The sequence below is a fragment of the Aquarana catesbeiana genome, linkage group LG01, assembly GCF_042186555.1.
Source record: "Aquarana catesbeiana isolate 2022-GZ linkage group LG01, ASM4218655v1, whole genome shotgun sequence".
Classification (NCBI taxonomy): Eukaryota; Metazoa; Chordata; class Amphibia; order Anura; family Ranidae; genus Aquarana; species Aquarana catesbeiana.
The window spans coordinates 547,001,462-547,026,563 of NC_133324.1; the positions used below are offsets into that span (position 1 = coordinate 547,001,462).

At 42.2% G+C, this 25,102-nt stretch overlaps 1 protein-coding gene and 1 pseudogene across 14 annotated transcripts in view; both read left to right on the plus strand.

Annotated features, from left to right (window-relative positions):
• UNC13A (unc-13 homolog A) overlaps positions 1-25,102 on the plus strand; it is a 359,756-nt gene that overhangs the window by 201,309 nt on the left and 133,345 nt on the right. For all 14 annotated transcript variants that reach the window (XM_073595327.1, XM_073595322.1, XM_073595338.1 and 11 more), the window contains 4 exons: positions 2,570-2,713; positions 2,924-3,013; positions 3,998-4,075; positions 12,531-12,619. In XM_073595327.1, the coding sequence (XP_073451428.1) occupies positions 2,570-2,713; positions 2,924-3,013; positions 3,998-4,075; positions 12,531-12,619 (401 nt within the window). The remainder of the gene's footprint in view (positions 1-2,569; positions 2,714-2,923; positions 3,014-3,997; positions 4,076-12,530; positions 12,620-25,102) is intronic.
• Positions 19,964-23,983, plus strand: LOC141105461 (rho GTPase-activating protein 4 pseudogene; annotated as a pseudogene).

Sequence of the window (25,102 nt, forward strand, 5' to 3'; positions counted from 1 at the left end):
TCTTTTGCAGATCTGCAGAAAAATGCAGATGGCTATTTGTTCTCATATGAATCAAGTTGCCAACCTTCCTAGGTTATTTCAAGCTAATAAAAACTAATTTGGCTATGGGAGTTTTATTTTTTTAGTGGGAAACCTTTGTCTCTTGATCACAAGAATGCAATGAGGTTTGTTTGCCCAAAATCTTTTTCAGCTATTTTTAAAGAAAGGATAGTGGATTCAAACACTGTGCCCCCTTTGAAAAACCTATAACATAAAAATTGCTGATTCTAGCTCTGTTTTCCATCTGGATTATCTATTTTAATTCTCTGATCTGCCATTTGTTTAAACACATGCCTCATATCCTCTTGAACATTAATCCTGCACTCAGCTCTGATGCTTTAAATGCACTTTACCACTTGCTGTCAGCAGACTGTAAAATTTGGTCTGCACTTCAAGTGGTTAAAACAAGCTCACAGCTGCAGTAGCGGATGAGATCTCTGTGTTGTTTTTTTTTTTTTCAGCTGGCTCTTGGCTATTCAGAAAAAGTGATCACTTTTAGTACTGTAAAGATAACGTCCACCCACCGTCATTCCCAGACTGTCCTGCTCCTCATGTTAGGATGAAGAGCAGAAACAGATCGGGGAACGTCTGTTGTGCAATCAATGGACCTGGAAGTGCTGGTTCTGAGCTGTCAAACTCTTGGCAGAAAAGCAGCTAATCCAACATAGGAGATTGGAAACACTGGGGTTGATTTACTAAAGGCAAATAGGCTGGTCACTTTGCAAGGGAAGTTGTACTGCACAAGGACATTTTTCCCAGAGCTTAGTGAATGTGGTGCAATTTCACTTTGCAAAAATACCCAATCAAATGTAAAGAACAAAAATTTAATTTTTGCTTGCACAGAATTGGAGGATTGAAGTCAGCAGAGCTTCACCACATTCAGTAAAGTCTAAGAATAACTTAGAGTTGCAAAGTACAACTTCCTTTGAAAATGAACAGTCATTTTGCCTTTAGTAAATCAACACCACTGCCTTTGCTGCTTTTCCAGATTCAGTGAAAGTTTCATACTTAAAAACAAACTTTTGAAATACTGGGATTGATTGACTAATGGCAACTTCTGTGACTGACTGCAACTTTCTTGTGCTGTTACTTAATCTACTACGTGGTGGTGTAGTAGATAAGAGAAGCAACAGGAGCATCAAGGAAGTGTCAGTAAACATATACGTTTTAATATTTTGCACTTACCCTTTTAATTTGGAAAAAATAATTGATTTTTCATTCTGTGTATAATTTAAGTAAAGTTTAATTAATTAATTGGTGCTGCAACTTAAAAAATCTAAATACTCAATTCAGCTATATATATATACCAAAAAAAAGTGCGCAACCATAAATATATAACACAGTGATAAAAATTGAGATGATAAAGAAGCCAATAATAAAGTCCACATCAATAATAAAAAGTATATGTAGATAATAATAGATAAATAATAGAATAAATAAATGTCTGTGTGTGTTCAATGCCAAGCATGGATATCCATGATGTTCAGCATTGTATTTTCTTACATCATTTCTTACATAATAGCTCTTACCAGACAGGATGGATCCCAAGTTATAGGGATCTAACACACTTGTTATCAAAGTAACCACCTGCGATATCCTCCTCTGTCGGCCCAGCTGCAAAAAAGCTTCCTTCCCCAGTAATGATCGCTCCACCAAGGATTTCAGGAACAATGTCCAAATGATTTCAGCTCCACCGATATATTTATTCATTGCTCTCCAGCATATAAAGCATGCATGGAATTCAAGTAGTGGAGAAACTTCATGGTGCAGTAGAAAACAAAAGTTTTATTTTCCAAATAACATTGCACTAATAATAACATAAAGTATCCAAATAAACACAGCTGCAGAATTTCTCTACATGCTGGAACGTGGTGACCTCACAGATTACTGCTCTAACTGACACGTTTCACTATAACTAGCATCGTCTGGGAACGGAGGATCACCTGCAATGTTATTTGGAAAATAAAACTTTCATTTTCTACTGCACCATGAAGTTTGCCTCCTTCTTGAATTCCATACATGCTTTATATGCTGGAGAGCATTGAATAAATATATCGGTGGAGCTGAAATCGTTTGGACATTGTTCCTGAAATCCTTGGTGGAGCAATCATCACTGGGGAAGGAAGCTTTTTTGCAGCTGAGCCAACAGAGGAGGATATCACAGGTGGTTATTTTGATAACAAGCGTGTTAGATCCCTATGACTTGGGATCCATCCTGTCTGGTAAGAGGCTATTATAATATTTCTCTAATGTAAGAAAATACAGTGCTGAACATCATGGATATCCATGTTTGGCATTGAATACAAACAGACATTTATCTATTCACATATAATTTTTATTATTGATGTGGACTTTATTACAGTGTAAGTAAATGCCTGGTATGGAGGTTAATTTTCAGCAGGGAAGAAGAGGTGATTGGGGGAAGAATGTAAGGGGAGAGTGCGGGTATCAGTTTGCTTCTCCTGCCAATAACTTAGATGATATTGTTTGTTGATGATTAACATGGTCTTTTTATATTTTTCTCTTGCAGTTCCAGCAAACCTCAGAGCATGCACTTTTTTCCTGTTCTGTAGTGGATGTTTTCTCACAGCTTAATCAGAGCTTTGAGATAATTAAGAAGCTGGAATGCCCCGACCCTCAAATAGTGGGACATTATATGCGCAGATTTGCCAAGGTATAAGAAAAAAAAGCTCATGTTTTGGTTATGGTCCAGAAACAAAATGGAAAACTGATTTTTAAAGGTCTTTTTCGTTAGTTTTATGGCATGTTTATGACATTTTTGTTTGTAGTTGCAGCAACTGTCATGTGTCCTTTATTCTTTATCTTTCTATCTTTAATCTCATAATTGTCTGTGCTTCTTCTTCCTTCCTCCCTCTTGCTCCAGACAATCAGTAATGTCCTACTCCAGTATGCAGAGATCATCTCCAAAGACTTTGCTTCACACTGCTCTAAAGAGAAGAAAGAGGAAAAAGTGGTAATGTGATACAAATCTAGGATTGTTTGCCTTCCCTTCTAATAGTTAAGTGGAAGTCACTGCAACTAAAACTATCTTACAATAATTTTGACACTGACACTTGAAATTGTGTTGGTTTTTATGACTTGCAGCGTTATTCTAAATGCTTTACATAGCAATATTTTGACTAACTGATATTATATTAATATTTACTGTATATCACAGGCTATTGCTTTGCAAGTTGGGCATAGAATGAGGAGAAAATGTCCATCAGTGGAATTACTGGATACAAGAATGAAAATAACATTTCCCACAGCCACAACGTTATCTCAAATATAGTTATGTCCTGAATTTATATTTTTATTGTATTTGTAAACTGCCCTTCAGACTAACTCCCTGAAAACATTAATTACATTATGTATAAATATAACAAATCAATTCATTTTCCACATTCTGCATCTGCATTCTGCAATGTTTTTAAAGTATATACAGTATAAACCTTAAAAGTTTTTTTCAGTATTTTTGGCATAATGCCTCAACGCATGCAGTGCTTTAAAGCAAATAGTTTTTGTGAAACTGTTGAAAAGTTTCTTACATGGAGGTCCTGCCAGCAGCAACACTTCCTGTTAGGCTGACAACACTAGCCACTGCTTTGCAATTCAGGGCACCATTGTCAAACTGTGGTGTGTACTCCTTCAGCAAGCTAATGAGCTGCCAGTCTAATAGACCTGATAGGCATCCCAACAACCAAACAAAGGAGATCACACGGCAGGCTGATAAGGCTGATGCTAATTGCGAGAGAGTGGCTTAGCACTGCCAGACTGAAACAGGAAGTGCTGTTACTGGCAGGATTTTTCAGATTTTGTGCAAACACACAAAAAGCATTTGCTTAAGAAAGCTGTATAAAGTGAGACATGATGCCCAAACATGCTGGAAAATTGTTTTTGGGTCTACATTTACTTTAAATTGTCAAAGCTATTCCTTTTATACCTTGTATCTCTACAGCCATGTATCTTAATGAATAACATCCAGCAACTCCGGGTCCAGCTGGAGAAAATGTTTGAAGCGATGGGTGGGAAAGAAGTGAGTATACTAGACACTCTGTGGTGTCATTTACGCATCTTATCTGCAGTTAATATAAACCTCCGTATCCAGGCAAGGATATTAGTACTAAGAATGGTCTGAGTGGCAACTATGAGTACTAAGAATGACATTAAGACTGGAAAAAGCAACTTTGGCCTAGTGTTGTAGTCCAGAAGGAAAATGTGTTTGTTTAGAAAAAAAGTGCTCAGATCTACTTGGTGCTGGACAAACAATTAACCAGATCTGTTTAGTATTTGTCTCAATTAATTGAAACATACAATTCTCATTAGTTTTAAATGACATAGTTACATAGTAGGTGAGGTTGAAAAAAGACACAAGTCCATCAAGTCCAACCTATGTGTGTGATTATATGTCAGTATTACCTTGTATATCCCTGTATGTTGTGGTCGTTCAGGTGCTTATCTAATAGTTTTTTGAAACTATTGATGCTCCCTGCTGAGACCACCACCTGAGGAAGGGAATTCCACATCCTTGCCTCTCTTACAGTAAAGAACCCTCTACGTAGTTTAAGGTTAAACCTCTTTTCTTCTAATTTTAATGAGTGGCCATGTGTCTTGTTAAACTCCCTTCCGCAAAAAAGTTTTATCCCTATTGTGGGGTCACCAGTACGGTATTTGTAAATTTAAATCATATCCCCTCTCAAGCGTCTCTTCTCCAGAGAGAATAAGTTCAGTGCTCGCAACCTTTCCTCATAACTAATATCCTCCAGACCCTTTATTAGCTTTGTTGCCCTTCTTTGTACTCTCTCCATTTCCAGTACATTCTTCCTGAGGACTGGTGCCCAGAACTGGACAGCATACTCTAGGTGCGGCCGGACCAGAGTCTTGTAGAGCGGGATAATTATCGTTTTATCTCTGGAGTTGATCCCCTTTTTAATGCATGCCGATATTCTGTTTGCTTTGTTAGCAGCAGCATGGCATTTCATGTCATTGCTGAGCCTATCATCTACTAGGACCCCCAGGTCCTTTTCCATCCTAGATTCCCCCAGAGGTTCTCCCCTCAGTGTATAGATTGCATTCATATTTTTGCCACCCAAATGCATAATTTTACATTTTTCTACATTTCTACATTTTCTACAATTAATCATTTAAGCATTGAAAAGGAAGAGACAGGCTATATTTGGGGTACCTCATCCATAACCATACAAGAAAAAAAGTGTGAAATCCATATTGATAGAGAATACTTTACTAGATTGTTGAAGTTTGACATTCCATCTGCCTAAATGATTACCCAAACAAGAGAAAAAAGCTAACAGACTTTACTGGTACCAGAAAGAGATGGTCAGATATTGTTATTTAAATTTGGTAATAAATACTTATTTTTATAAAAAAACATACAGTATAAAAACATGAAAGAGGTCTCTGATTGGATGATACAAGCCATACCATCAAACTACATTAGTAGATATTTGCTATATGCTCCAGGAGGTCTCTTTGTTTTTTTTTTCATAGGACTATTGTTGGGTGCTATTCTATCCACGTTTTCTTTTGGCCATTTGTTTTGCACAGATCCGAGTACCGCCATCCTTGTGCTTACTCTCTGTGTAACATGTGAGTTGATTTGACGGGCGCAGCATGTGTGCATAAATGACAAATCCCTGTGTTAAACATTGATTTTTTTTTTTTTTTTCTAAATAGATTTTTATTGAAAATTTTTTTTATTGGTACAGAAATAGAGAAACAAATGCATTGTAATTCGTTGTAGGTTACAGACAATTTTTGAACAGTGTTACAACTTGTATAGTAGTAAATAACAAGAAAATAAAGATGAAGACGTACAGCTAGCACGGGACAATATATAGTAATACTAACAGGCATTAATACCGTCGTATAATTGTGAGGAACTTAGAAAACCATTTGACCCATATTGTGATCCAAGGGGTTTTGAGCGACGACTTCACCCGGACACCCTATGAGGTGCTAACTGTGTCCGAGCAAGGTTGCCCCTACCCCCTGTTATATAATCTCCCATCCAGATACTCAGGGTACTAAACCAAAGACCGAATCAAATAAAAGAAGTGATTAAGGAATGAATACTTTGACTATGTTTGATGAATTAACCCAGTTAGTCCATGGTTGCCACAAGGAGAGCATGTGCTTTTTGTCATAGCGTAATGCTAAAGTTGTTTCGTGGATGAAGTGGACGTGGGTGGTTTGAACTACGTCTTGCAACATGGGGGGTTCTGGGTTTTTCCACTTCCTAGTAATACTGAGTCTTGCTGCAAGGAGTATATGAGTTATTATATTCCTCATCGGATTAGTGAATTGCTCTATATCTAGTGATAATAGTGCCAGGGAGGGTTTTTATGGTATTGTCAATTTTGTGATTTCTGTGATTAGGTGAAAAATGGAGCACCAGTAATGTGTAAGTTTGGGGCATTTCCAGAATGTATGTAACATGTCACCTTTTTCCCCACAGTTCCTCCAACAAGTGTTATTTATGGACTTGTCAAAATTAGTCTGTCAGGGGTCAGATACCAATGATAAGTCAGCTTAAATGCTAGTTCCCATAAGTTGGAGCAAGATGTGGCCTTATATGTGGATTTACATGCTTTCTCCCATTTGTCATTTGTGAATGTTTGACCTAGGTCTCTTTCCCAGCTAAGTATTGGTGATGAGCTGGTGAATGTAGTCTTATGATGGAGTAGGTTATAAAATAAAGATATTCCTTTCTGGTGTGTCACCGGGGACCTAAAATAAATCCATGCTTCTTGAGGTATGGTACATTTCCAAGAATTGAGTGAGGATAGACAGTGACATGTGCGAATGTATAAGAATATGTCAGAATTTGGGAGTTTGTACTCCTTTTGTAGTGAAGGGAATGATTTAATTTTCCCCTTGTCTATCAGGTCTGAGATGTATGTAATGCCCATGATTTTCCATCGTGAGTAAGATGTAGCTGTCATTAGGTGATTGAGAGATTCTATAGGGATGTGAATTGTTGAAGGACTAGTTTAAGTTAAAGCTTACTGTTGGAGTTTGAGCCACGCCTTTATCGTGACCATTATTGTCGGTGAGAGGTGGGGGAGGGGTTTTTCCCCTAATGTAATGGCTAATAACCAAGACGAGAGGTTGTCACCTGGAATTGATGATGATTCTATTTTGCCCCAGATCTTGGGGGGGGGAGGAGGGTAAAACCCATTCTTTAGATTGGGTGAGAATGGATGCTGTATAGTAGTCAAAGAAATCAACATATCCTGTACCTCCTGCTAGTTTGTGTTTGACTAATTGGGAATGTTTACATCTAGGTTTCTTACCCTGCCAAACATATTTAGATAAAATCGTTTGTAATGATTTGAAGAAGCTAAGGGGTATAGGAATGGGTAAGGTACGGAAAAAGTAAAGTACTTGTGGGAGGTGGAACATTTTAAATGCGTCTAAGCGTCCCAACCACGAGAGTTCGGCTGACGCTAGTTTGGTAAGATCGCTCTGTAATTTGGTTCTAAGCGGTAAGTAGTTTAATGCATACAGTGATTTAGTTGAGCTGGAGAGTTGTATACCCAGGTATGTTATACTTTTTTCTGCCCATGTGTATGAGAATTGTTTTTTGAGTCGCTTGCTAGTAGGCTCGTCCAGGCCAAGATTCAATATATATGATTTAGTTTCATTGATTTTGTAATATGAAATGTCGCTGAACCAAGTGAGCGTCTTTTGAACCTCAGGTAAGGATCGTTCAGGGTCAGTAATCATTAATATCACATCATCAGCGAATAGACTGATTTTGTGTTCCATACCAGCTAAAGAAATCCCACAAATTATGCTGTTGGCTCTAATACGTTTGGCTAGTGGTTCCATAATAAGATTGAAGATTAGTGGCGATAATGGGCAACCTTGTCTTGTACCGTTTGATATTAAGAAAGGCACAGATAGAATATCCCCAGAAAATACTCTGGCTGACGGGTTGGAGTACAGGGCCATTATTGCTTTATGTATTTGTCCTGTGAAACCAAATTTGGTCAGGACTGCTGATATGTAACCCCAATGGACCCTGTCAAATGCCTTTTTGGCATCTAGGGAAAGGAGGAGGGAGGGGATTTTGTTAGATTTGATATGGTGGATTATGTTAATCATGCGTCTGGTGGCGTCCGAGGCTTGGCGACCTTTAGTAAAACCAGATTGGTCTTGGTAAATAAGGGAGGGGAGTATGTCTTCAATTATGTTGGCTAAGATTTTTGCATATATTTTTACGTTCAAATTAAGTAGTGAGATTGAGCGAAAATTTTTTGGGGATGTAGGTTCTTTACCGGGTTTGGGTAAAGTTACTACCATGGCACTAAGCATTTCAGTAGGGAATATGGCGGAATTAGCAGCTGAGTTAAAAATGTTGCAAAGAGTAGGAGCTAGAATATGTTGAAATTGCTTATAGTATTCCCCAGTTAATCCATCAGGTCCTGGGGACTCGGAATTAGGGAGTTTATTAATTACTTTCAAGATTTCTACAATCGTGAAGGGTTCATTCAGCGAGGAGAGCTGTTGTGGGGTTAAGGACGGGGAGGCTAGTATCCTCAAGAAACATCCGGATTGCCTCTGGGGAGGGTTGATTGGTAGTTGGGTCTTTCTGAAGATTATATAGGTCTTCATAGTATGAGCTAAAGGCGTTTGCTATTGAGTGTGGTTTAAGGAGTTTTTCGTTAGAGTGGGGATGATGTAGGAGTGGGATTTTTGTTTTATTCCTATGCCCTTTGATTCGCAGGGACAATGTCTTACCTGCCTTGTTTCCAGTAGTGTATGAATTAGCCTTGAGGATTTTATATGATTTCTCATATTTCTCAAGGAGGAGGGACCTCAACTCATGACGGAGGTTGAATATTTTTGAATTAAGGATAGGAGATGGGTTTGTTTTTGTTTAGAGATTCGGTCTTGGAAATTTCAGCTGTCAGTTCGTCTCATTTCTGAGTCCTTTTTTTCTTAGCCCTAGCACCCATTTGGAGGAACACACCTCTTATTACCGCCTTATGAGCATTCCACACCACCAGCGGGTCAGACACTGAGTTTTGGTTTAGTGAAAAATATTCTTCAAGGTGTTGTTTGATGGGGGCTGAATAGACTGGAGTATTGAGCAGGAAGTTATTGGCTTTCCAAATAAATTAATTGGGCTGGGGTGAGTGATCAGAAATGGTAATACTGATAGGGGCATGATCTGACCAGGTGGTGGGGTGGATAACAGAGCTCGACACTTTTTGTAATAACCATTTGTCAGCAAGGAAAAGGTCAATACGTGAATATGTGTTGTGACGTGACAAGAGGAAGGTGAAGTCTCTCTCATTCGCATGACAGCACCTCCAAACATCATATAAATCATTAGTAGCGATAAATTTATCTAGAGAAGAAACATGTCTTTTAACTCCTGCTGTGGAGTCCATTGAATTATTAGGAACCATATTGAAGTCCCCACATAACAGTAAATGGCCCTGTTGGGATTTTCGTGCTAAGCGCAACGTTTTCTTAACAAAGGTCATTTGGCCGTGGTTAGGAGCATAGACAGAAATTAGTGTGTACAGGACATTATTGATCTTGCAGGATAGAAGAATATATCGACCTTCTGGATCCAAGATACAATTCTGAAGTTGGAAAGACACGGTGTTCCTGATGGCAATCAATACACCGCGTTGCTTTTTGGGATATGTGGTTTGAAAAATGTGAGGAAATTAGCGGTGGTGACATTTGGGAGTTGCATTGAGGGCAAAATGAGTTTCTTGGACACACAATACGTCACACGTTTCGCAGGGTGGTTTAATCATTTAGCATCAAGGGAAAGGATGGTGATTCCCATGATAAGTGTAGGCACGATGTACCAGATAAGTTAGTAACTCACAGTTTGTCAGATGTTGCTGTTGATTGTAGAGGTTAAGATGATGCTGAATGAGAAGTCTGTGTACGAAGTTCACCAATTCGTTGAAGAGCGTTGCACTAAAGATTCTGTATATCTGTAGGGCAGGTCAGATGTTGTGGATGATGGTATGTACAAGTTGTTAGTCCTTGGTCGCTTGAAGATTCTGGCTGGCTGGTTACGGAAGTATGTGGAGAAACACACAAACAAAAGAAAAAGAAAAAGGAAAGATAAATGCGGTAAAACAGTAGAACTAATACACCCTGTGGTGATGCTCACGGGTGGGTCAACCGTAAAAAGCTCAATTGAGCTATTGACCAACTTTTGGGGAAGAGTTCAGCAAGCAGATGTAGGAGCGCATTACCAGACCAGACTTGGATATTTGCTCACAATCATAGGTTATCTGAGTAGTTAATGATGTTTATCTTTATATTTCTCCCGGCCCGTTCCAAATGAAAAAGGGTTTGGTTTTCCATGAGGATCCGGCTGATTGTGGTGGTGATCTACCACTATCCCCCAGGCATGCAAAAGCTTCATGCCCCCCTCCAAGGTGGAAATGGTATGGGGTATACCGTTATAGGTGGCCAGAATTGTGGCTGGATGACGCCATTTGTATGTGAATTTATGATGGTTCATGGCTTTTGTCACGGTTTTAAGCTGCCTCCGCAATGGGAGTGTGTATTGTGATAAATCAGCGTACAATTGGATGTCTGAATATGGTGCCGGAAGTGGTGATAATTCTCTCCCTTTGGAAAGAATTTGTTCTTTGGCTTGGAAAAAAGTGGATTCCTAGAAGTACATCCCTGGGAACGTCCGCTTCTAGGTGGCGGGGTTTAGGAATTCTATGAATACGATCTATGGTTAGCTCAATAGGGGATAGCTCTGGAAGTAAACTGGAGAACATGGTGCTGGCAAAATTGTGTAGCTCTTTGGGCTGGACAGACTCAGGAATCCCACGAATTTTAATGTTATTGCGTCTGGAGCGGTCCTCGAGGTCCGCGAGCTTTGCTTTGATACAGAGGGAGTCATCCTTCTGTTCAGCATAAGCGCCCACCAGCTCATTTACAGTATCAGTGCATTCCTCCGTTTTGTTTTCCATAAATTGCATTCTATTATCCATATGTTTCATTTCTAATGAGAACTGATTAATCAGGGATGACAGGTTGGACATAAGGGAGGATTGCAAAGATAGGAGCATATATTTCATAGTAGTGTCCAGCACTGGTTGTCCTGAAGTTGGAAACTGTGCTATGGAGGATTGGAGAGAGGAAATAGCAGAGGCATTGTGTAGGCCTGTACTCACTGTGTCCGAGGCCTGGTTGAGGGAATCCATCCTCATCGTCGATTTTGCTGGGGTCTGTGAGGTTGGAGATGCAGGAGAGGGGTCATCTGGGAAGGAAGGCATCTTCTCCTGTTGCAAGTTTTGTGCAGCAGCGTCGGGATGGCCTGAGAAGTTCAGGGAATGCCGCGCTGAGCCTCCGCCGGCGCCATCTTGGCTTCTGTGCTGCAGGCCGCGGGGCTGGAAGGAGAAAGATTCCAGCCTTTTAGGTCCCTTTTCCTGGAGTCTTTTGCGGGACATTGTGGATGTGGGGCTTGGGAGATGAGATCGTGTCGCTATGGGGCCGAGTGTCGCAGTGTTAGGGCTCGATCGTCGCTTCTTGTCCGGTCTAATGAGCGGAGCTCACAGCTCAGGCATCCATCCCAGTGCGCGGCAAGCCATGCCCCCCTTAAACATTGATTATTGTGCTCTTTTTCTTTTGGATAGATCAATATTCTTTGCTATCAAGACAATGAGGTCCTGAGGAAGCAGTTAGATGCAAAACAGACCTCTTGGAGCATATACCAAAGATCTACTCATGTATTTTGACTGTATGGCTTGTATCATCTAATCAGAGCACTCTTTCATGTTTTATAATGTTTTTTAAGTACATTTTGTAATAAATAATTTTTTGTATAACAATGTCTGACCCGTCTCTTTCTGGTACCAGTAAAGTCTGTTTTTTTCTTGTTTGGTTAATCATTTAAGCAGATGGAATGTTAAAATTTAACAAACTAGTAAAGTATTTTATATCAATATGGTTTGCACACTTTAGGGGTCTTTTGGCTCCATTCCAATTGTCATGCAAGTTCCTCCCCTCTCTGAGTCCCATGCACCACGAGGGCCGTTGGCGGGATGGAACAATTCATAACAACAAAATGAAAACAAAGACGCACATGGGCACTGACATCAGTTTACAATGTCAGCAAACACAAAATATTTATTAGTATACAAGCATAATTAAATTATTCTTTCTACCTAAAAGAAATCTCAGGTAATAATATATAAAAACTGAATACAATGATAATTCAGTCGGTATTATGAAAGTATCAAATATATTCATTGCTGAATAATCCCATAGTCAGTAGGACACAGAACAGGAAAGGGAAAAAATTTTTTTATTTACCAATACATATACAGTAGTCCCAATGTACACCACTTTTTTCTTTGGAATGCTCAGGGTTTGAACAGAATATTGTCCTGCTTGCATCAAATGTACCCAGTGCTGTATGGTGCCATAGTCAGTAAAGCTATTTTCACCCAATATTTTTATTACCTGTATTTTAGCTGGATCCAGAAACTAGTGACATCCTCAAAGAGTTGCAAGTGAAACTTAACAATGTGTTGGATGAGCTTAGCAGAATATTTGCTACAAGGTAAGTGTTGACATATAGGGTTTGATTAACTAAAACTGGAAAGTGCAAAATCTGGTGCATCTCTGCATAGAAACCAGATTCCAGGTTTTCTAGTTAAGCTTAGTTGAACAAGCTGAAGTTAGAAGCTGATTGGCTAATATGCACAGCTGCACCAGATTTTGCAATCTCCAGTTTTAGTAAATCAACCCCATAGTGCCTATATATGTATATAAACATATACGTTATGTAAGGCTAAATTAACACACATTTTCATGTGAAATAGAAAAATGGAGCATGCAAAACCCTGATTGGCTGAACATGGAATAGTTATTTTTCTGACTGCTAAAGATATTTTCCACGTAGAAGCCTAAATCTGTAAAATCTAATTAGACTCTATCAACTGTTGCTATATATTACAATAGAACTCCAGGCAAACATACTACATAATTACATAAATATATATATATATCCCTACTGTCTTGCCTGCCAAAGAATTTGTACTTTTTTTCAGCCATTCTTGTGATTCACATCTGCCCTACTGCTTAGCCAGACAATTCATTTTAGTGTAACATGGTTCAGACTTACAACTTCTTACTCATCCAATGCTATACCAATGCTAAATCAAGGCTTGAAACAAGAAACTTGCAATCCCCAGGGCTACTCACTAAGAAATAGCTTGAATAAAGAAACAGGTTTATTTTAAAAAAATGTATAATAAGTAGTACTCAAATGAAACATTGTAAATAACTTGAATATAAGCTATTCCTTTTCCACCCATAAACCCTGAAGTTCATACAGCACCTTTCACTATCAAACTGTTGTTAATTATTTATAAATTATTCAGCCTAAAATTGGTCCTTCAAGGTTTGACCCTATTATTTCCACTGTAGTATGGAGACAGAGGTCCTGTTGTCTGATCTGAGGGAATTCTACCACAGTCAGAAAAAGGGGTATCTGTTACTGTAAGCTCAGTGTAATTCTGCAGAGTCAGTAGAAGGAGCATGTGCACCCAGTGCAAGAAGAGAAACTAGATACCTGATACAAGAGATAATCTTATGGAGTGTTTGAGAACTTTAAATTTGCTCTTGCTGTTCTCCTTAGAAGAAAACTGTGTTGTAGCAGGACGATGTAAGGTTTGAAACTATAATACATAACATATTTTAAATATATTTCCTTGCGTCAGTTTTTGAGATATTGTTTTTTTAAAAGAAAAGGAGTCTAAACAGTATAGTCTTCCTAAAATAAGCAGTTAGTCATAGCTACAAATTTGGCACACTTTCCCCAGTATAAGAACCCACTAGCATTGAGGACCCAATGACCTTGAGTCTGTTACCGCCATTTTCTCTGGCTGTACCAATAGGAATGTCTTTTTCTTACACACCCAAATCAAATTAGATCGACACAACTTTGACAGACTGGGCTGAGTGAGGTTAGACTGTGGTACAGATTGTTGTTAGCAGAAGGACAAACCTCTAACACTTGGGACAGATTGTAATAAATTTATTTCCTATAAGTATTGAGGGTTGAGTGTGAACTTACCTTACCCAGGTCCTCTGGGATGCACTTATAGATATCCAGGAGTGACAGAAGAGGAAGAAGGGACCTATGAGTTGGCAATGCAGTTTATAAACCTAAGGCTGGAAAAAGCTGAGGAGAAGGCCACCACAGCATTGAAAGAGCTGGTAAAAGATCTTCAAGATTGCCCCTCTCCAAAGTGTCCTTGCCACACTATCAATGCTGTCGGGGATAAGGGAGCAGCCCCCTTATCAGGTTTCCTTCCAAGCAACCTTGGCCAATTAACTTCTGTTTAGTTGTTAACCACAATAAAACAGAAGGTGAGGGGCCAAGGTTTCATGGAAGGAAACCTAATAAGGAGGCTGCTGCCTTATCCCCGACAGCATTGATGGTGTGGCAAGGACATCTTGAGTGCAGTTGCCTTCAGAAAAGAGGCCCTAACTCTGACCTGAAGTACCTGCAGGGAGCACCTCAACAGGCCAGGTTTATTAATTCCCAAGTGGGGGGCAGCCTGCCTCAGAGCCTCAGCTGTTATCAGTGGGTAACCAACTGTTTGTATTCCAGACACAACTCCCACGTTCCAAAGAAAGACATGGTTCCCATGCATGTGGGCACCCACTGGAAATCTAAAGAGGCAGTAGTCTTAGTAGTGCCCTTGCAGGATGCCTTGACACAAAAAAAACATTTAGTAGAATAGACACCTTTTAACAATACAGTGGTAATGGCACAGATTATGCATATGGGTCATAGGTGTGTGCATGGGTGTGCAAGGTGTGCCTGGCCACACCCTAATCACCCTGTGCGCATCCCCCCCCCCCCCCCCCCAATGCCTATTCCCAAGATTTTACTTAAGTCACGGTGTCTTGGCAATCCAAGCTACAGAGGAAATGTTTTTTGCTTATGTTTCGGAGGGGGCAAGTACTAAAGGGTGACACAGGGATTAGGGAGGCGGGGCTACAATTGACTGTGGCTTTATACCAGGAAGGAAGTGGGTACTAAAGGCTGATGTGGAAGTGTGGGCGGGTCTACAAGCCAATTACAGTCAATCATAGCCCCACCCTTTACTCTCCCTGCCATCCTTTGATACCCGATAAGCAAACAGCGTTTCCTCTGTAGCTGCCTGTGACAAGCGCAGCTGCAGGGGAGACACAGAAAGAGGAAAAACTTACTTCTATTCTCCCTGGACTTTTCACACTACTCATACTGCAACTCCAGCTCTTACCCCTCTTTTCCTATTCCCAGGTCCAGTAGGCGGGGCTACAAGTAGCTGTAATTTAGCCCCGCTTAAAGGACAAGGGAATAGGAGAAAGAGGAGAATAGCTGAAGCTGCAGTATCCTGAGTAATGTGAAAAATCCAGGGAGACTGAGAACAAAGGTAAGCAGTGCAGAGGTGAGTAAGAGGCTCTCTTACTATTGCACTCTGCACTCTGTGTCACTATTGACCTCTGAACCATGTAGTAAGTGATGCAGAGCTCAGAAGTAGCTCAGAGGTCAGTAGTAAGTGAGGCAGAGTTCAGGGGTCAGTAGGAAGTGAGGCAGAGTTCAGGGGTTAGTAGTAAGTGAGGCAGAGTTCAGGGGCCAGTAGTAAGTGAGGCAGAGTTCAGGGGTCAGTAGTACAGTAAGTGAGGTGGAGTTCAGAGGTCAGTAGTAAGTGATGTAGAGTTCAGGGATCAGTAGTATGTGAGGTGGAGGTCAGGGGTCAGTAGTAAGTGATGTAGAGTTCACGGGTCAGTAGTAAGTGAGGTGGAGTTAAGGGGTCATTAGTAAGTGAGGCGGAGTTCAGGGGTCATTAGTGAGGCGGAGTTCAGGGGTAAGTACTAAGTGAGGAGGAGTTTAGACATCAGTAATAACAAACTTGGCAGCTTGGCTTTCAGTCTAAAGCAGTGCAGTTGAAATGGATCAGACCAATCGTCTGGTGGGTATCTGTCCCTGTTTCTAATTAGGGCTAATCAGGTGCATGCACAAGGTGAAATACCACACTGAGCCTATGTTCAGATATGTGATATATCTTTTTATTCTTCCTACTTACACAGGGTTTTATATGTGAGTGAGTTATGCTGTGGCGTTTTCTAGATTTTAGTGGCTTGTGATTGGCCATGTCCATATAAGGTGAGCCTCCTCCAGACCTGTTTTGGGTGTAGTCTCGGAGAAGGCACCATCTTGGTCTTCACATACTTTCACATGATGGGAGGGGGTGCAGCTGGTGGTCATTTTAGTAAGGAATTAATAAAACACTTTGTTACAGACAGAAAAGAAAGCTGGCTGGTATACAGGCTAAGCCAGGGATGCAAAAAGCTGCTGTACTGAAACATGATACCTCACACGGGCAGTGAGAGAAGCTGCTAGCAGCCAGGAATAAGAAGGCACTTTTTACACGTACACATGTAGATAGAAAAATAGGCATTTTACCTAATCCATCACAGTCCCCCCTTAAAATGACTATTTTCAACTGTCCCTAGCCATCCTAACTCATCTGTCCGTATGTGCCTTGGAAATCTTTTGTGCTGCACGTTAGACGGGTGATGGCTTTTCCATCACCCCCCTTGCCACAGACTTTGCACATAAGGAAGTCAAATGCTGTCCCTAATGGCATTGTACTTCACAGGAAGGGACAGCAATGAAGTGTAAGGTTTCTCACCCGCCCCATCAAAATCTCCTCCTTCTTGGTTCAAGAAGGTTGGGGTGCTATTTTCCACAGTTTTCTGCACTAACTTCTTCAGACAAGGTAAAATGCAACAAACCATCAGAGCGAGGATGACCAAAATGATCAAGACAGCTATACCTATTTAGGCTAAAATATTTTTCCACCCACTCATCCAGCTAAAATATTTGTCTCATGGGTTTGAGATACCTGAATTCTTCTACAGCTCTACTGATAGGCAAACACCCCCCTTCTCCAAGGCCATCCTATTCTGAAATGTCATGCACCCAATCTACAGGCAGTAGTTGGTGTTCCTGTATCTAATACAGGATCTGGAATGGAAGAAAACACCTGGGCACCTATGTGGGTTAATTCTCGTGATAATGTGGTTATATACAGTGCCTTGCAAAAGTATTCACCCCCCTTGGCATTTTTTGTGTTTTGTTGCCTCACAACCTGGAATTAACATGGATTGTTTGAGGATTTGCATCATTTAATTTACAGAACATACCCACAACTTTGAAGATGATTTTTTTTTTTAATGTGAAGCAAACAACAAATATAACAAAATAACAGAAAAAGTCAATGTGCATAACTGTTCACTCCCCCTAAAGTGAGTACTTTGTAAAGCCACCTTTTGCGGCTATCACAGCTCCAAGGCGCTTTGGATAAGTCTCTATGAGCTTGTCACATCTTACCACTGGAATTTTTGCCCATTCCTCCTTGCAAAACTGCTCCAGCTCCTTCAAGTTGGATGGTTTGCGCTTGTGAACAGCAATCTTTAAGTCTGACCACAGATTTCCTATTGGATTGAAGTCTGGGCTTTGACTAGGCCATTCCAACACATTTACATGTTTCCCCATAAACCACTCAAGTGTTGCTTTAGATGTCGCGTAGATACTAGATACGACAAGAGCCCAGCAACGGGCTCGATAAGCACCACAGAAAAACTCTAACGTTATATTGTTTTACACTTATTGCTGAAAGGCTATATATAAATTATTTGTACTAATGTTAATATAATTGTACAATTGCCCTATTTTTGATCTTACAAAAAATTAGAAAAAAAGTGTTGCTTTAGCAGTGTTTTTGGGGTCATTGTCATGCTGGAATGTGAACCTCCATCCTAGCCTCAAATCACACACAGAGTTTGCTGAAGAATATCCCTGTATTTAGCACCATCCATCTTTCCCTCAACTCTGACCAGTTTCCCAGTCCTGACTGCTGAAAAACATCCCCACAGCATGATGCTGCCACCACCATGTTTCACTGTGGGGATGGTGTTCTTTGGGTGATGTGATGTGTTGGGTTTGCGCCAGACATAGCATTTTCTTTGATGGCCAAAAAGTTCAATTTTAGTCTCATCAGACCAGTGCACCTTCCTCCATACATTTTGGGAGTCTCCCACATGCCTTTTCGCAAACTCAACCTGCCATTTTGTTTTTTGCTGAACGTAATGGCTTTTTTTCTGGTCACTCTGCCATAAAGCCCAACTCTATGGAGCGTACAGTTTATTGTCGTCCTATGTACAGATACTCCAGTCTCTGCTGTGGAACTCTGCAGCTCCTCCAGGGTTACCTTAGGTCTCTGTGCTGCCTCTCTGATTCATGCCCTCCTTGCCCGGTCCGTGAGTTTTGGTATGCGGCTATCTCTTGGCAGGTTTGCTGTTGTGCCATGTTCTTTCCATATGGTTATGATAGATTTGATGGTGCTCCTAGGGATCATCAAAGATTTGGATATTTTTTTAGAACCTAACCCTGACTTGTACTTCTCAACAGCATTGTCCCTTACTTGTTTGGAGAGTTCCTTGGTTTTCATGGCACTGTTTGGTTAGTGGTGCCACTTGCTTAGGTGTTGCAGCCACTGGGGCCTTTCAAAAAGGTGTCTATATGTAATGACAGATCATGTGACACTTAGATTGCACATAGGTGGACATCATTTCACTAATTATGTGACTTCTGAAGGTAATTGGTTGCCCCAGAGCTTTTTATGGGCTTCATAACAAAGGGGGTGAATACATACGCACATGCCAATTATCATTTTTTTATTTCTGAAAAATTGTTTTATATATATTTTTCTAATTTTACTTCACCAACATAGACTATTGTGTTCTGATTCATCACATATAATTTAGATTAAAAAAAATTGAACGGAAGGCTGTAATGTAACAAAATAGGTAAAAAACCAAGGGGGTGAATACTTTTGCAAGGCACTGTAGTTAGTCAACACATCATACTGCAGTTATAACTGTTATGGAAACTAATAACAACCAAGTCGAGAGACAGCTGGGGGGAGGAGGGGGGGGGGCCTGGGTGCTGCTTGGCTCTGTGCACCGCACTCAATGCAGCTGGAAGGAGTGTGGTCACCACTGCCTGCACCGAGACCTGGACACTGCACTGAGCACCGACAGATCTGCAACCCTACCAGGAGATCTGATCCCTACCTACAGCCCTGCATTCCTACCAGGGGATCTGATCCCTACCTACAGCCCTGCATTCCTACCAGGAGATCTGATCCCCCCCAACCAAGAGATTTGCTCCCTACCTACAGCCTTGCACCTCTACCAGGAGATCTGATCCCCCACCAAGATATCTGCACCCTTTACAGCCCTGCACCTCTACCAGGAGATCTGCTCCCCCCTACTGAGAGATCTGATCCCACACCAAGCGATCCACTCCCTACCTACAGCCCTCCACCCTACCAGGAGATCTGCTCCCTACCTACATCCCTGTTTACAAATCTGCTCTCCTACAGATAGATCTACAGCCCTGCACCCCTACCAAGAGGTCTTCTCCTCTACCGACAGCCCTGAACCCTTTATTGGCAAATCTGCACCCCTTCTGAACCTGACAGATCTTCACCCCTACAGAGAGATCTGAACCCTTACCAGGAGGAGATCTGCCCCCTTACCAGGAGATCTGCTCCCCTACCGACAGATTAGTCCCCCTCCTGACAGATCTGAGCCCCTACAGAGAGAGCTGAACCCCCCTACCAGGAGGAGATCTGCACACTTACGAGGAGATCTACCCCCCTACCGACAGATCAGCCCCCCTACCAACAACCCTACAGACAGATCTGCACCCCAATACCGAGAGTCCTGCACTATTCCTGACAGATCTGTACCCCTATCAAGAGATCTGCCTCCCTACTGAGAGATCTACTCGTCTACCTACAGATCTGCACCCCTAGTGACAGATTTGCACCCCCTACCAACAGCCCTGCAACCTTCCCAACATATAGGCGCCCTTACTGACAGATCTGAACCCCTACATATAGCTCTCTACCTGCCCTGACCGATCTGTGCCCCCAGTGACTTACTACTCCCCTTCCTGACAGCTCCGCACTCCTAGCACTGCGCACTGATAGCTCCGCACCCCTGGGGCACTTACTGCATAGGGCACAGCCTCTACCTGGAACACAACTACATCCTGCCATCAGATTGCCCAGCAGCACTAACCTCCTCCAAGGACCCCCCCCCCCAAGACCTGCACTGTCCTAGCCACAGGACACCCAACGACCCCAGAAGCAGCAAAGCCAAAGGACTCTTGGTGTGGATGGGACCCTGCTAGCTGCACCCACCACTATTCTGAGCTGCTGTTTACTATGTGTTGGCACTGACAGCAGATCAGAAGGATGGCATCACACGGGAAACCAAGGAAAGATAGAACTGCAGACTATGAGAGTCAGATTAAAGAGATTCGCGTCCAGCTGACCGAGCAGGTGAAATGTTTGGACGCACAGGTGGATTTCCACCAGCAGTTGCTGCAGGACATGAGCGAGTTCTTGCGCAGGAAAGCTGAGATTAATTTGGAATATTCCCGAAGCTTGGAGAAACTAAGCGACCGCTTCTCTGCCAAAATCCGCAACTCCAAGGAGCACCATGGTTTCAGGAAGGAACAACAACATCTCCTGTCCCCTGTGAATTGCTTATATATGATTCTGAACCACACGCGCCAGGAGAGTCGAGATTATGCAGCACTCAATGATGTTTACACCACACACCTCATCTCCCGGCTGGCACATATCGGAGAGGACCTAACCCGTCTCACCAAAAAGAGTAAAGATATTGGGGCTCAGCAGCAGGAAGATCTGATGAAGCTGATGTCAGAGCTGCAAGGGGCAGTGAAGACCTACCAGCTATACCACAATGACTGTCTGAACTCTGAGCACAAACTGAGGGAGGCCGAGAAGCAAGAAGAAAAACGCACAGGCAAAGTGAGTGAGCAGACTGCAAGCTCACCAGTAGCTGAGAGGGGGCCGAGGCGCAGTTCCCTAAATAAGACTGAGAGGCTTGTAGAGAAGAGGTTGAAAAAGTACCTGGAAAACAGTCAAAAATGCACAAAAGCCCGGAATGAATATCTTATCAACTTGAACACCGTGAACTCCAATCTCAATAATTACTATATCCATGACATTAGTGACCTTATCGATTGCTGTGACCTTGGCTTTCACCTGTCTATGGGAAAGACACTGCGTGTGTATCTGCAGGCTGAAGATCGAGTGCAAACTTCTCGGCAGCAAGGCCTTCAGGCTGTAGAAGGGGCTGTGGACAACTTAGATGCACAGGCAGACAAGAACAAGTTGATGGAAATGCGTAGTGATGCATTCTGTCCTCCAGCACGATTTGAATTTCAGCCCCATGAGGGGGATGAGGTAACCGAGGTTCGATCTGAGCCATTGTTCCACCAAGAGTTAGTCAGTCGGTTTCGCCACATTCAGTCCAGACTGGAAAATGAGAATCTGGAAACAGAAGAGGTGAATAAGACTCTTAAAGCTACTCTGCAGTCTCTGCTAGACCTTATCGGATCCGATAACTATGACCTATCAGATGCGTTCCAGTCCAGCCAGTCTACAGAATCTCTTAAATCCACTGGATCAGACACCAGCAGTAAGACAAGCACAGCTAAGAGAAGAGCCAACCAGCAGGACACGGAGACCTTCTATGTTTCAAAGCTACAAAAGTATGTGGCCAGGAGAAGCACCATTTGCAAATTACAGGCAAAGCGTGACACACTTAAAGAGGCCATAGCCAAAGCAGCTGAATCGCACAGTAAAATCTCTGGGAGACGGAGGTACCTGTCCCGCGCTCAGAGCTCAGGAGAGGCCATTCCACGGGTCGTGTCCAGCTGCATCCGCTTCATAAATTTGCACGGCTTACAGCATGAAGGTATTTTCTGTGTCCCAGGATCCCAAGTCCAGGTCAATGAGATCCGCAGTGCCTTCGAGAGAGGTGAGGACCCGCTGGACTCCAGCTACACTGGAAACGATGTGGATTCTGTAGCCGGGGTTCTCAAATTGTACTTCAGAGGCCTGGAGAAGCCACTGTTTCCTAATGAAATGTTTCATGATCTGCTGTGCAGTCTCCAGCTGGAGACACAAGATAGAGTAGTTCCCCTAAAGAAGCTGGTGCAACAGCTGCCCATCACTGTCACACTTGTACTACGATACCTCTTTGCCTTTCTAAACCATTTGTCACAATACAGTGATGAGAACATGATGGACCCCTATAACCTGGCCGTGTGCTTCGGCCCTACGTTGGTTTCTATCCCAGAGGGGGAGGATCCAGTATCCGTTCAGGCTCACGTCAATGAAGTTGTAAAGACTATTATTATTTATCAAGAACGGATATTCCCAGGACAAGCAGAACTGGAGGGTCCTGTCTATGAGAAATGTATGACGGTGGAGGAGGATGAAGAGTACTGTGACACATTAGCCCTGGAAGTCACCATTGAAGAAAGTGACCAGGAGATGCACCAAGAAATAGGTGTCAGTGAGGACGAATTGGACACAGTGGAGGCCACAGCCAAGTTTGACTATTCAGCCCGGACAACACAGGAGCTGTCATTCAAGAAGGGGGACACAATCCTACTTTACTGCAAAGCATCTGGGGACTGGTGGAAAGGGGAATTATCAGGGATGCGGGGATTAGTCCCTCACAAATACATCAATATTCCTGAAGGAGCAGAGAAAAAACTAGAACAGCGTGCACTGAGGAAGGAGATGGACGCAGGAACTGCTCTTACCCCTGATGATATTTTGGGTGAGCCAAGCAGGGTTCGTGTAAACTCTGACAGCGCCTGCTCTCCTAGAAAACGCAGTGAGGGGAGTCCCATCAGGAAACTCAACACTCCGTTCATGGAGGCGCCCCGACTTCCTTTCCCAATGGCTCACCCTGGACCAAGGCTTCTAGGTCATATTGAAAGCAGGTTACCTGTAGAGAGGAGGAACCCAATCGACGTCACACCAAAGGGGGCGTCTGCAGTTAAAACTTGGCAAAGTGAACGGCAAAGCATAGAAGTAGACAAGGATGTGACAAAGAACATGAACAATGTTTTCCGAGAACTGCTGGGTAAAACAGCTATGAAGCAGGGTGGACTGGAAGAAGCAATGGAAGTGGCCAAAGCAGCGAAGTCAAATAAACCCAATGCGCCAAGTGGTTGTGAGGCCGTCCGCAGGAGCCCAGCAGGGAAAAAGGGGCCTCAGGGTAGAGCAGTTTTCGGGGCCAGAAGATGAATTCATGACCTTGAGAGAAGAAGAAGAAGAACAACAAAGCCGTATCATTTCTGGTACCTTTGTTCAAGCTCATCTCGTTCACAAGCTTAAGGCCCACAAAGCTGCGTAGGCCAGGGGTGTGCTAATCATTGAAGAACGAAGGACGTTCCTCTAACCCTTCCCCTAAAAGCTCTCCCGCACAGCATTTGTTACTTTGTATCCGTGTTTGTTACCGTCATAAACAAAAGCACAGACATATAAAGCCAAGTGGAGCTCCTCTCCCACCCCCTCCTCAAGAGAACCAGCACAGGCCTCTGCCCAGCCAATGGAGGAGCGAAGGGAATAAAAGCTCTGACATATATAGACAATATTGGTTGCTAAAAGCAGCAGTGGCACCTACCCAAGTCCACATAATTCATTTTTATCCCACTGGTATTTAGGTCTACAGACAACTGGGCCAGATCTTCTTCAGCTACATTTTCGATGCAGAATGAAAACCAGCATGGTGCCCATCTGCAGAAGCACAACCAATATCGCCACTGTAGATCCCTGTTCTGTTATACAGATCATCCTGTTAGCCAGCATCGCAGCCCATATCCGACATATGGGAAGAAACAAACTAGACAGTAATCCCTAACTGTACTTACGGCATGATCAAAATATCTTTTGGGCGAAGAAAACATTTTCTTACATGTGAAACAGCCTTCTTTTTTTTTTCCAGAAAACAGCAGATGGTCAATTCTACAATCACTGGGATTTTTTCTTTTTTTTTTGCATTTTTTTTGCATTTGCTTGAATATTGGGACTGCACTGTGTATAGGAATGAAGCCAGCGGACAGGATGCAGCTTGAGGCCACTAGGTGGCCCTATAGACACAGAACTTAAATCTCTTTAACCCTTTTTCAGTTGTGTTTGCTGACACTTGCTAACAGATGCTTTTTGGAGAAGTTAGTTGGTTGTAAGTCGTCAACGGCACCAGCTTTAGTGACTGGAATAATTTATGACATGGTCCTCCTTTGTTTCAGATGCTAATGTCACCATGTTGTTGCCAGGATTGTGTATAGTTACAATATGGTCCCCCCCCCCCCCCCCAAAAAAAATGAAGTAATTGTGTCATTCCCCATCATCTTATTGTTAAGAAAATATTTTCTATGGATAATGGAAGCCACATTGATGTGTTGTTATTTTGTAGCCTGCATACACGGATCATGGGTAATTCAGAGTTGCCTATTTCACAAAGTTACACCAAATAAACTCCCTTCAAACTAATCCTAATATCGATTGACAATGTAAGGGATTTTACAGTTCTCCAAAGCTGAACATGAGAAATAACTCAATTCCCTCATCTACGCTAAACAAGGTGGATGGCGGAATCTGTCCTACCATCTTCTGTATTCTGTGTGCATGGGAATTGGAGCGCCACACCACAGCTCAATGGTCCTGCCGAACCAGCTAATGGCAAGACCCTCCCACTTGAAAAGCTCTTATGAGGGAGGCATGGACTATTGAGCGGTGTTGTGGCGCTTCAGTTCTCATTTATACAGTAGTGCATTACAAACTGAATAAAAACTGAAGTGCCACACCACTGATCAATAGTCCATGCCCCCTTCATCAGGGCTTGGAATAAAAGACAATGTTGGTGTTAATGATCTGGTTATGGGGCAGGCAGCTTCCACACCCCAGAGAATTCTTGGTTTGTAATGTGCTACTGTATAAATAAGAATTAAAGTGCCACACCACTGCTTAATAATCCATACTTCCTTCATAAGAATTGAAGTGCCACAACACTGCTCAATAGTCCATGCTCCATTATCCTGTCTTGGAATAGAAGACAATGTTGGTGTACAAAATCTGGT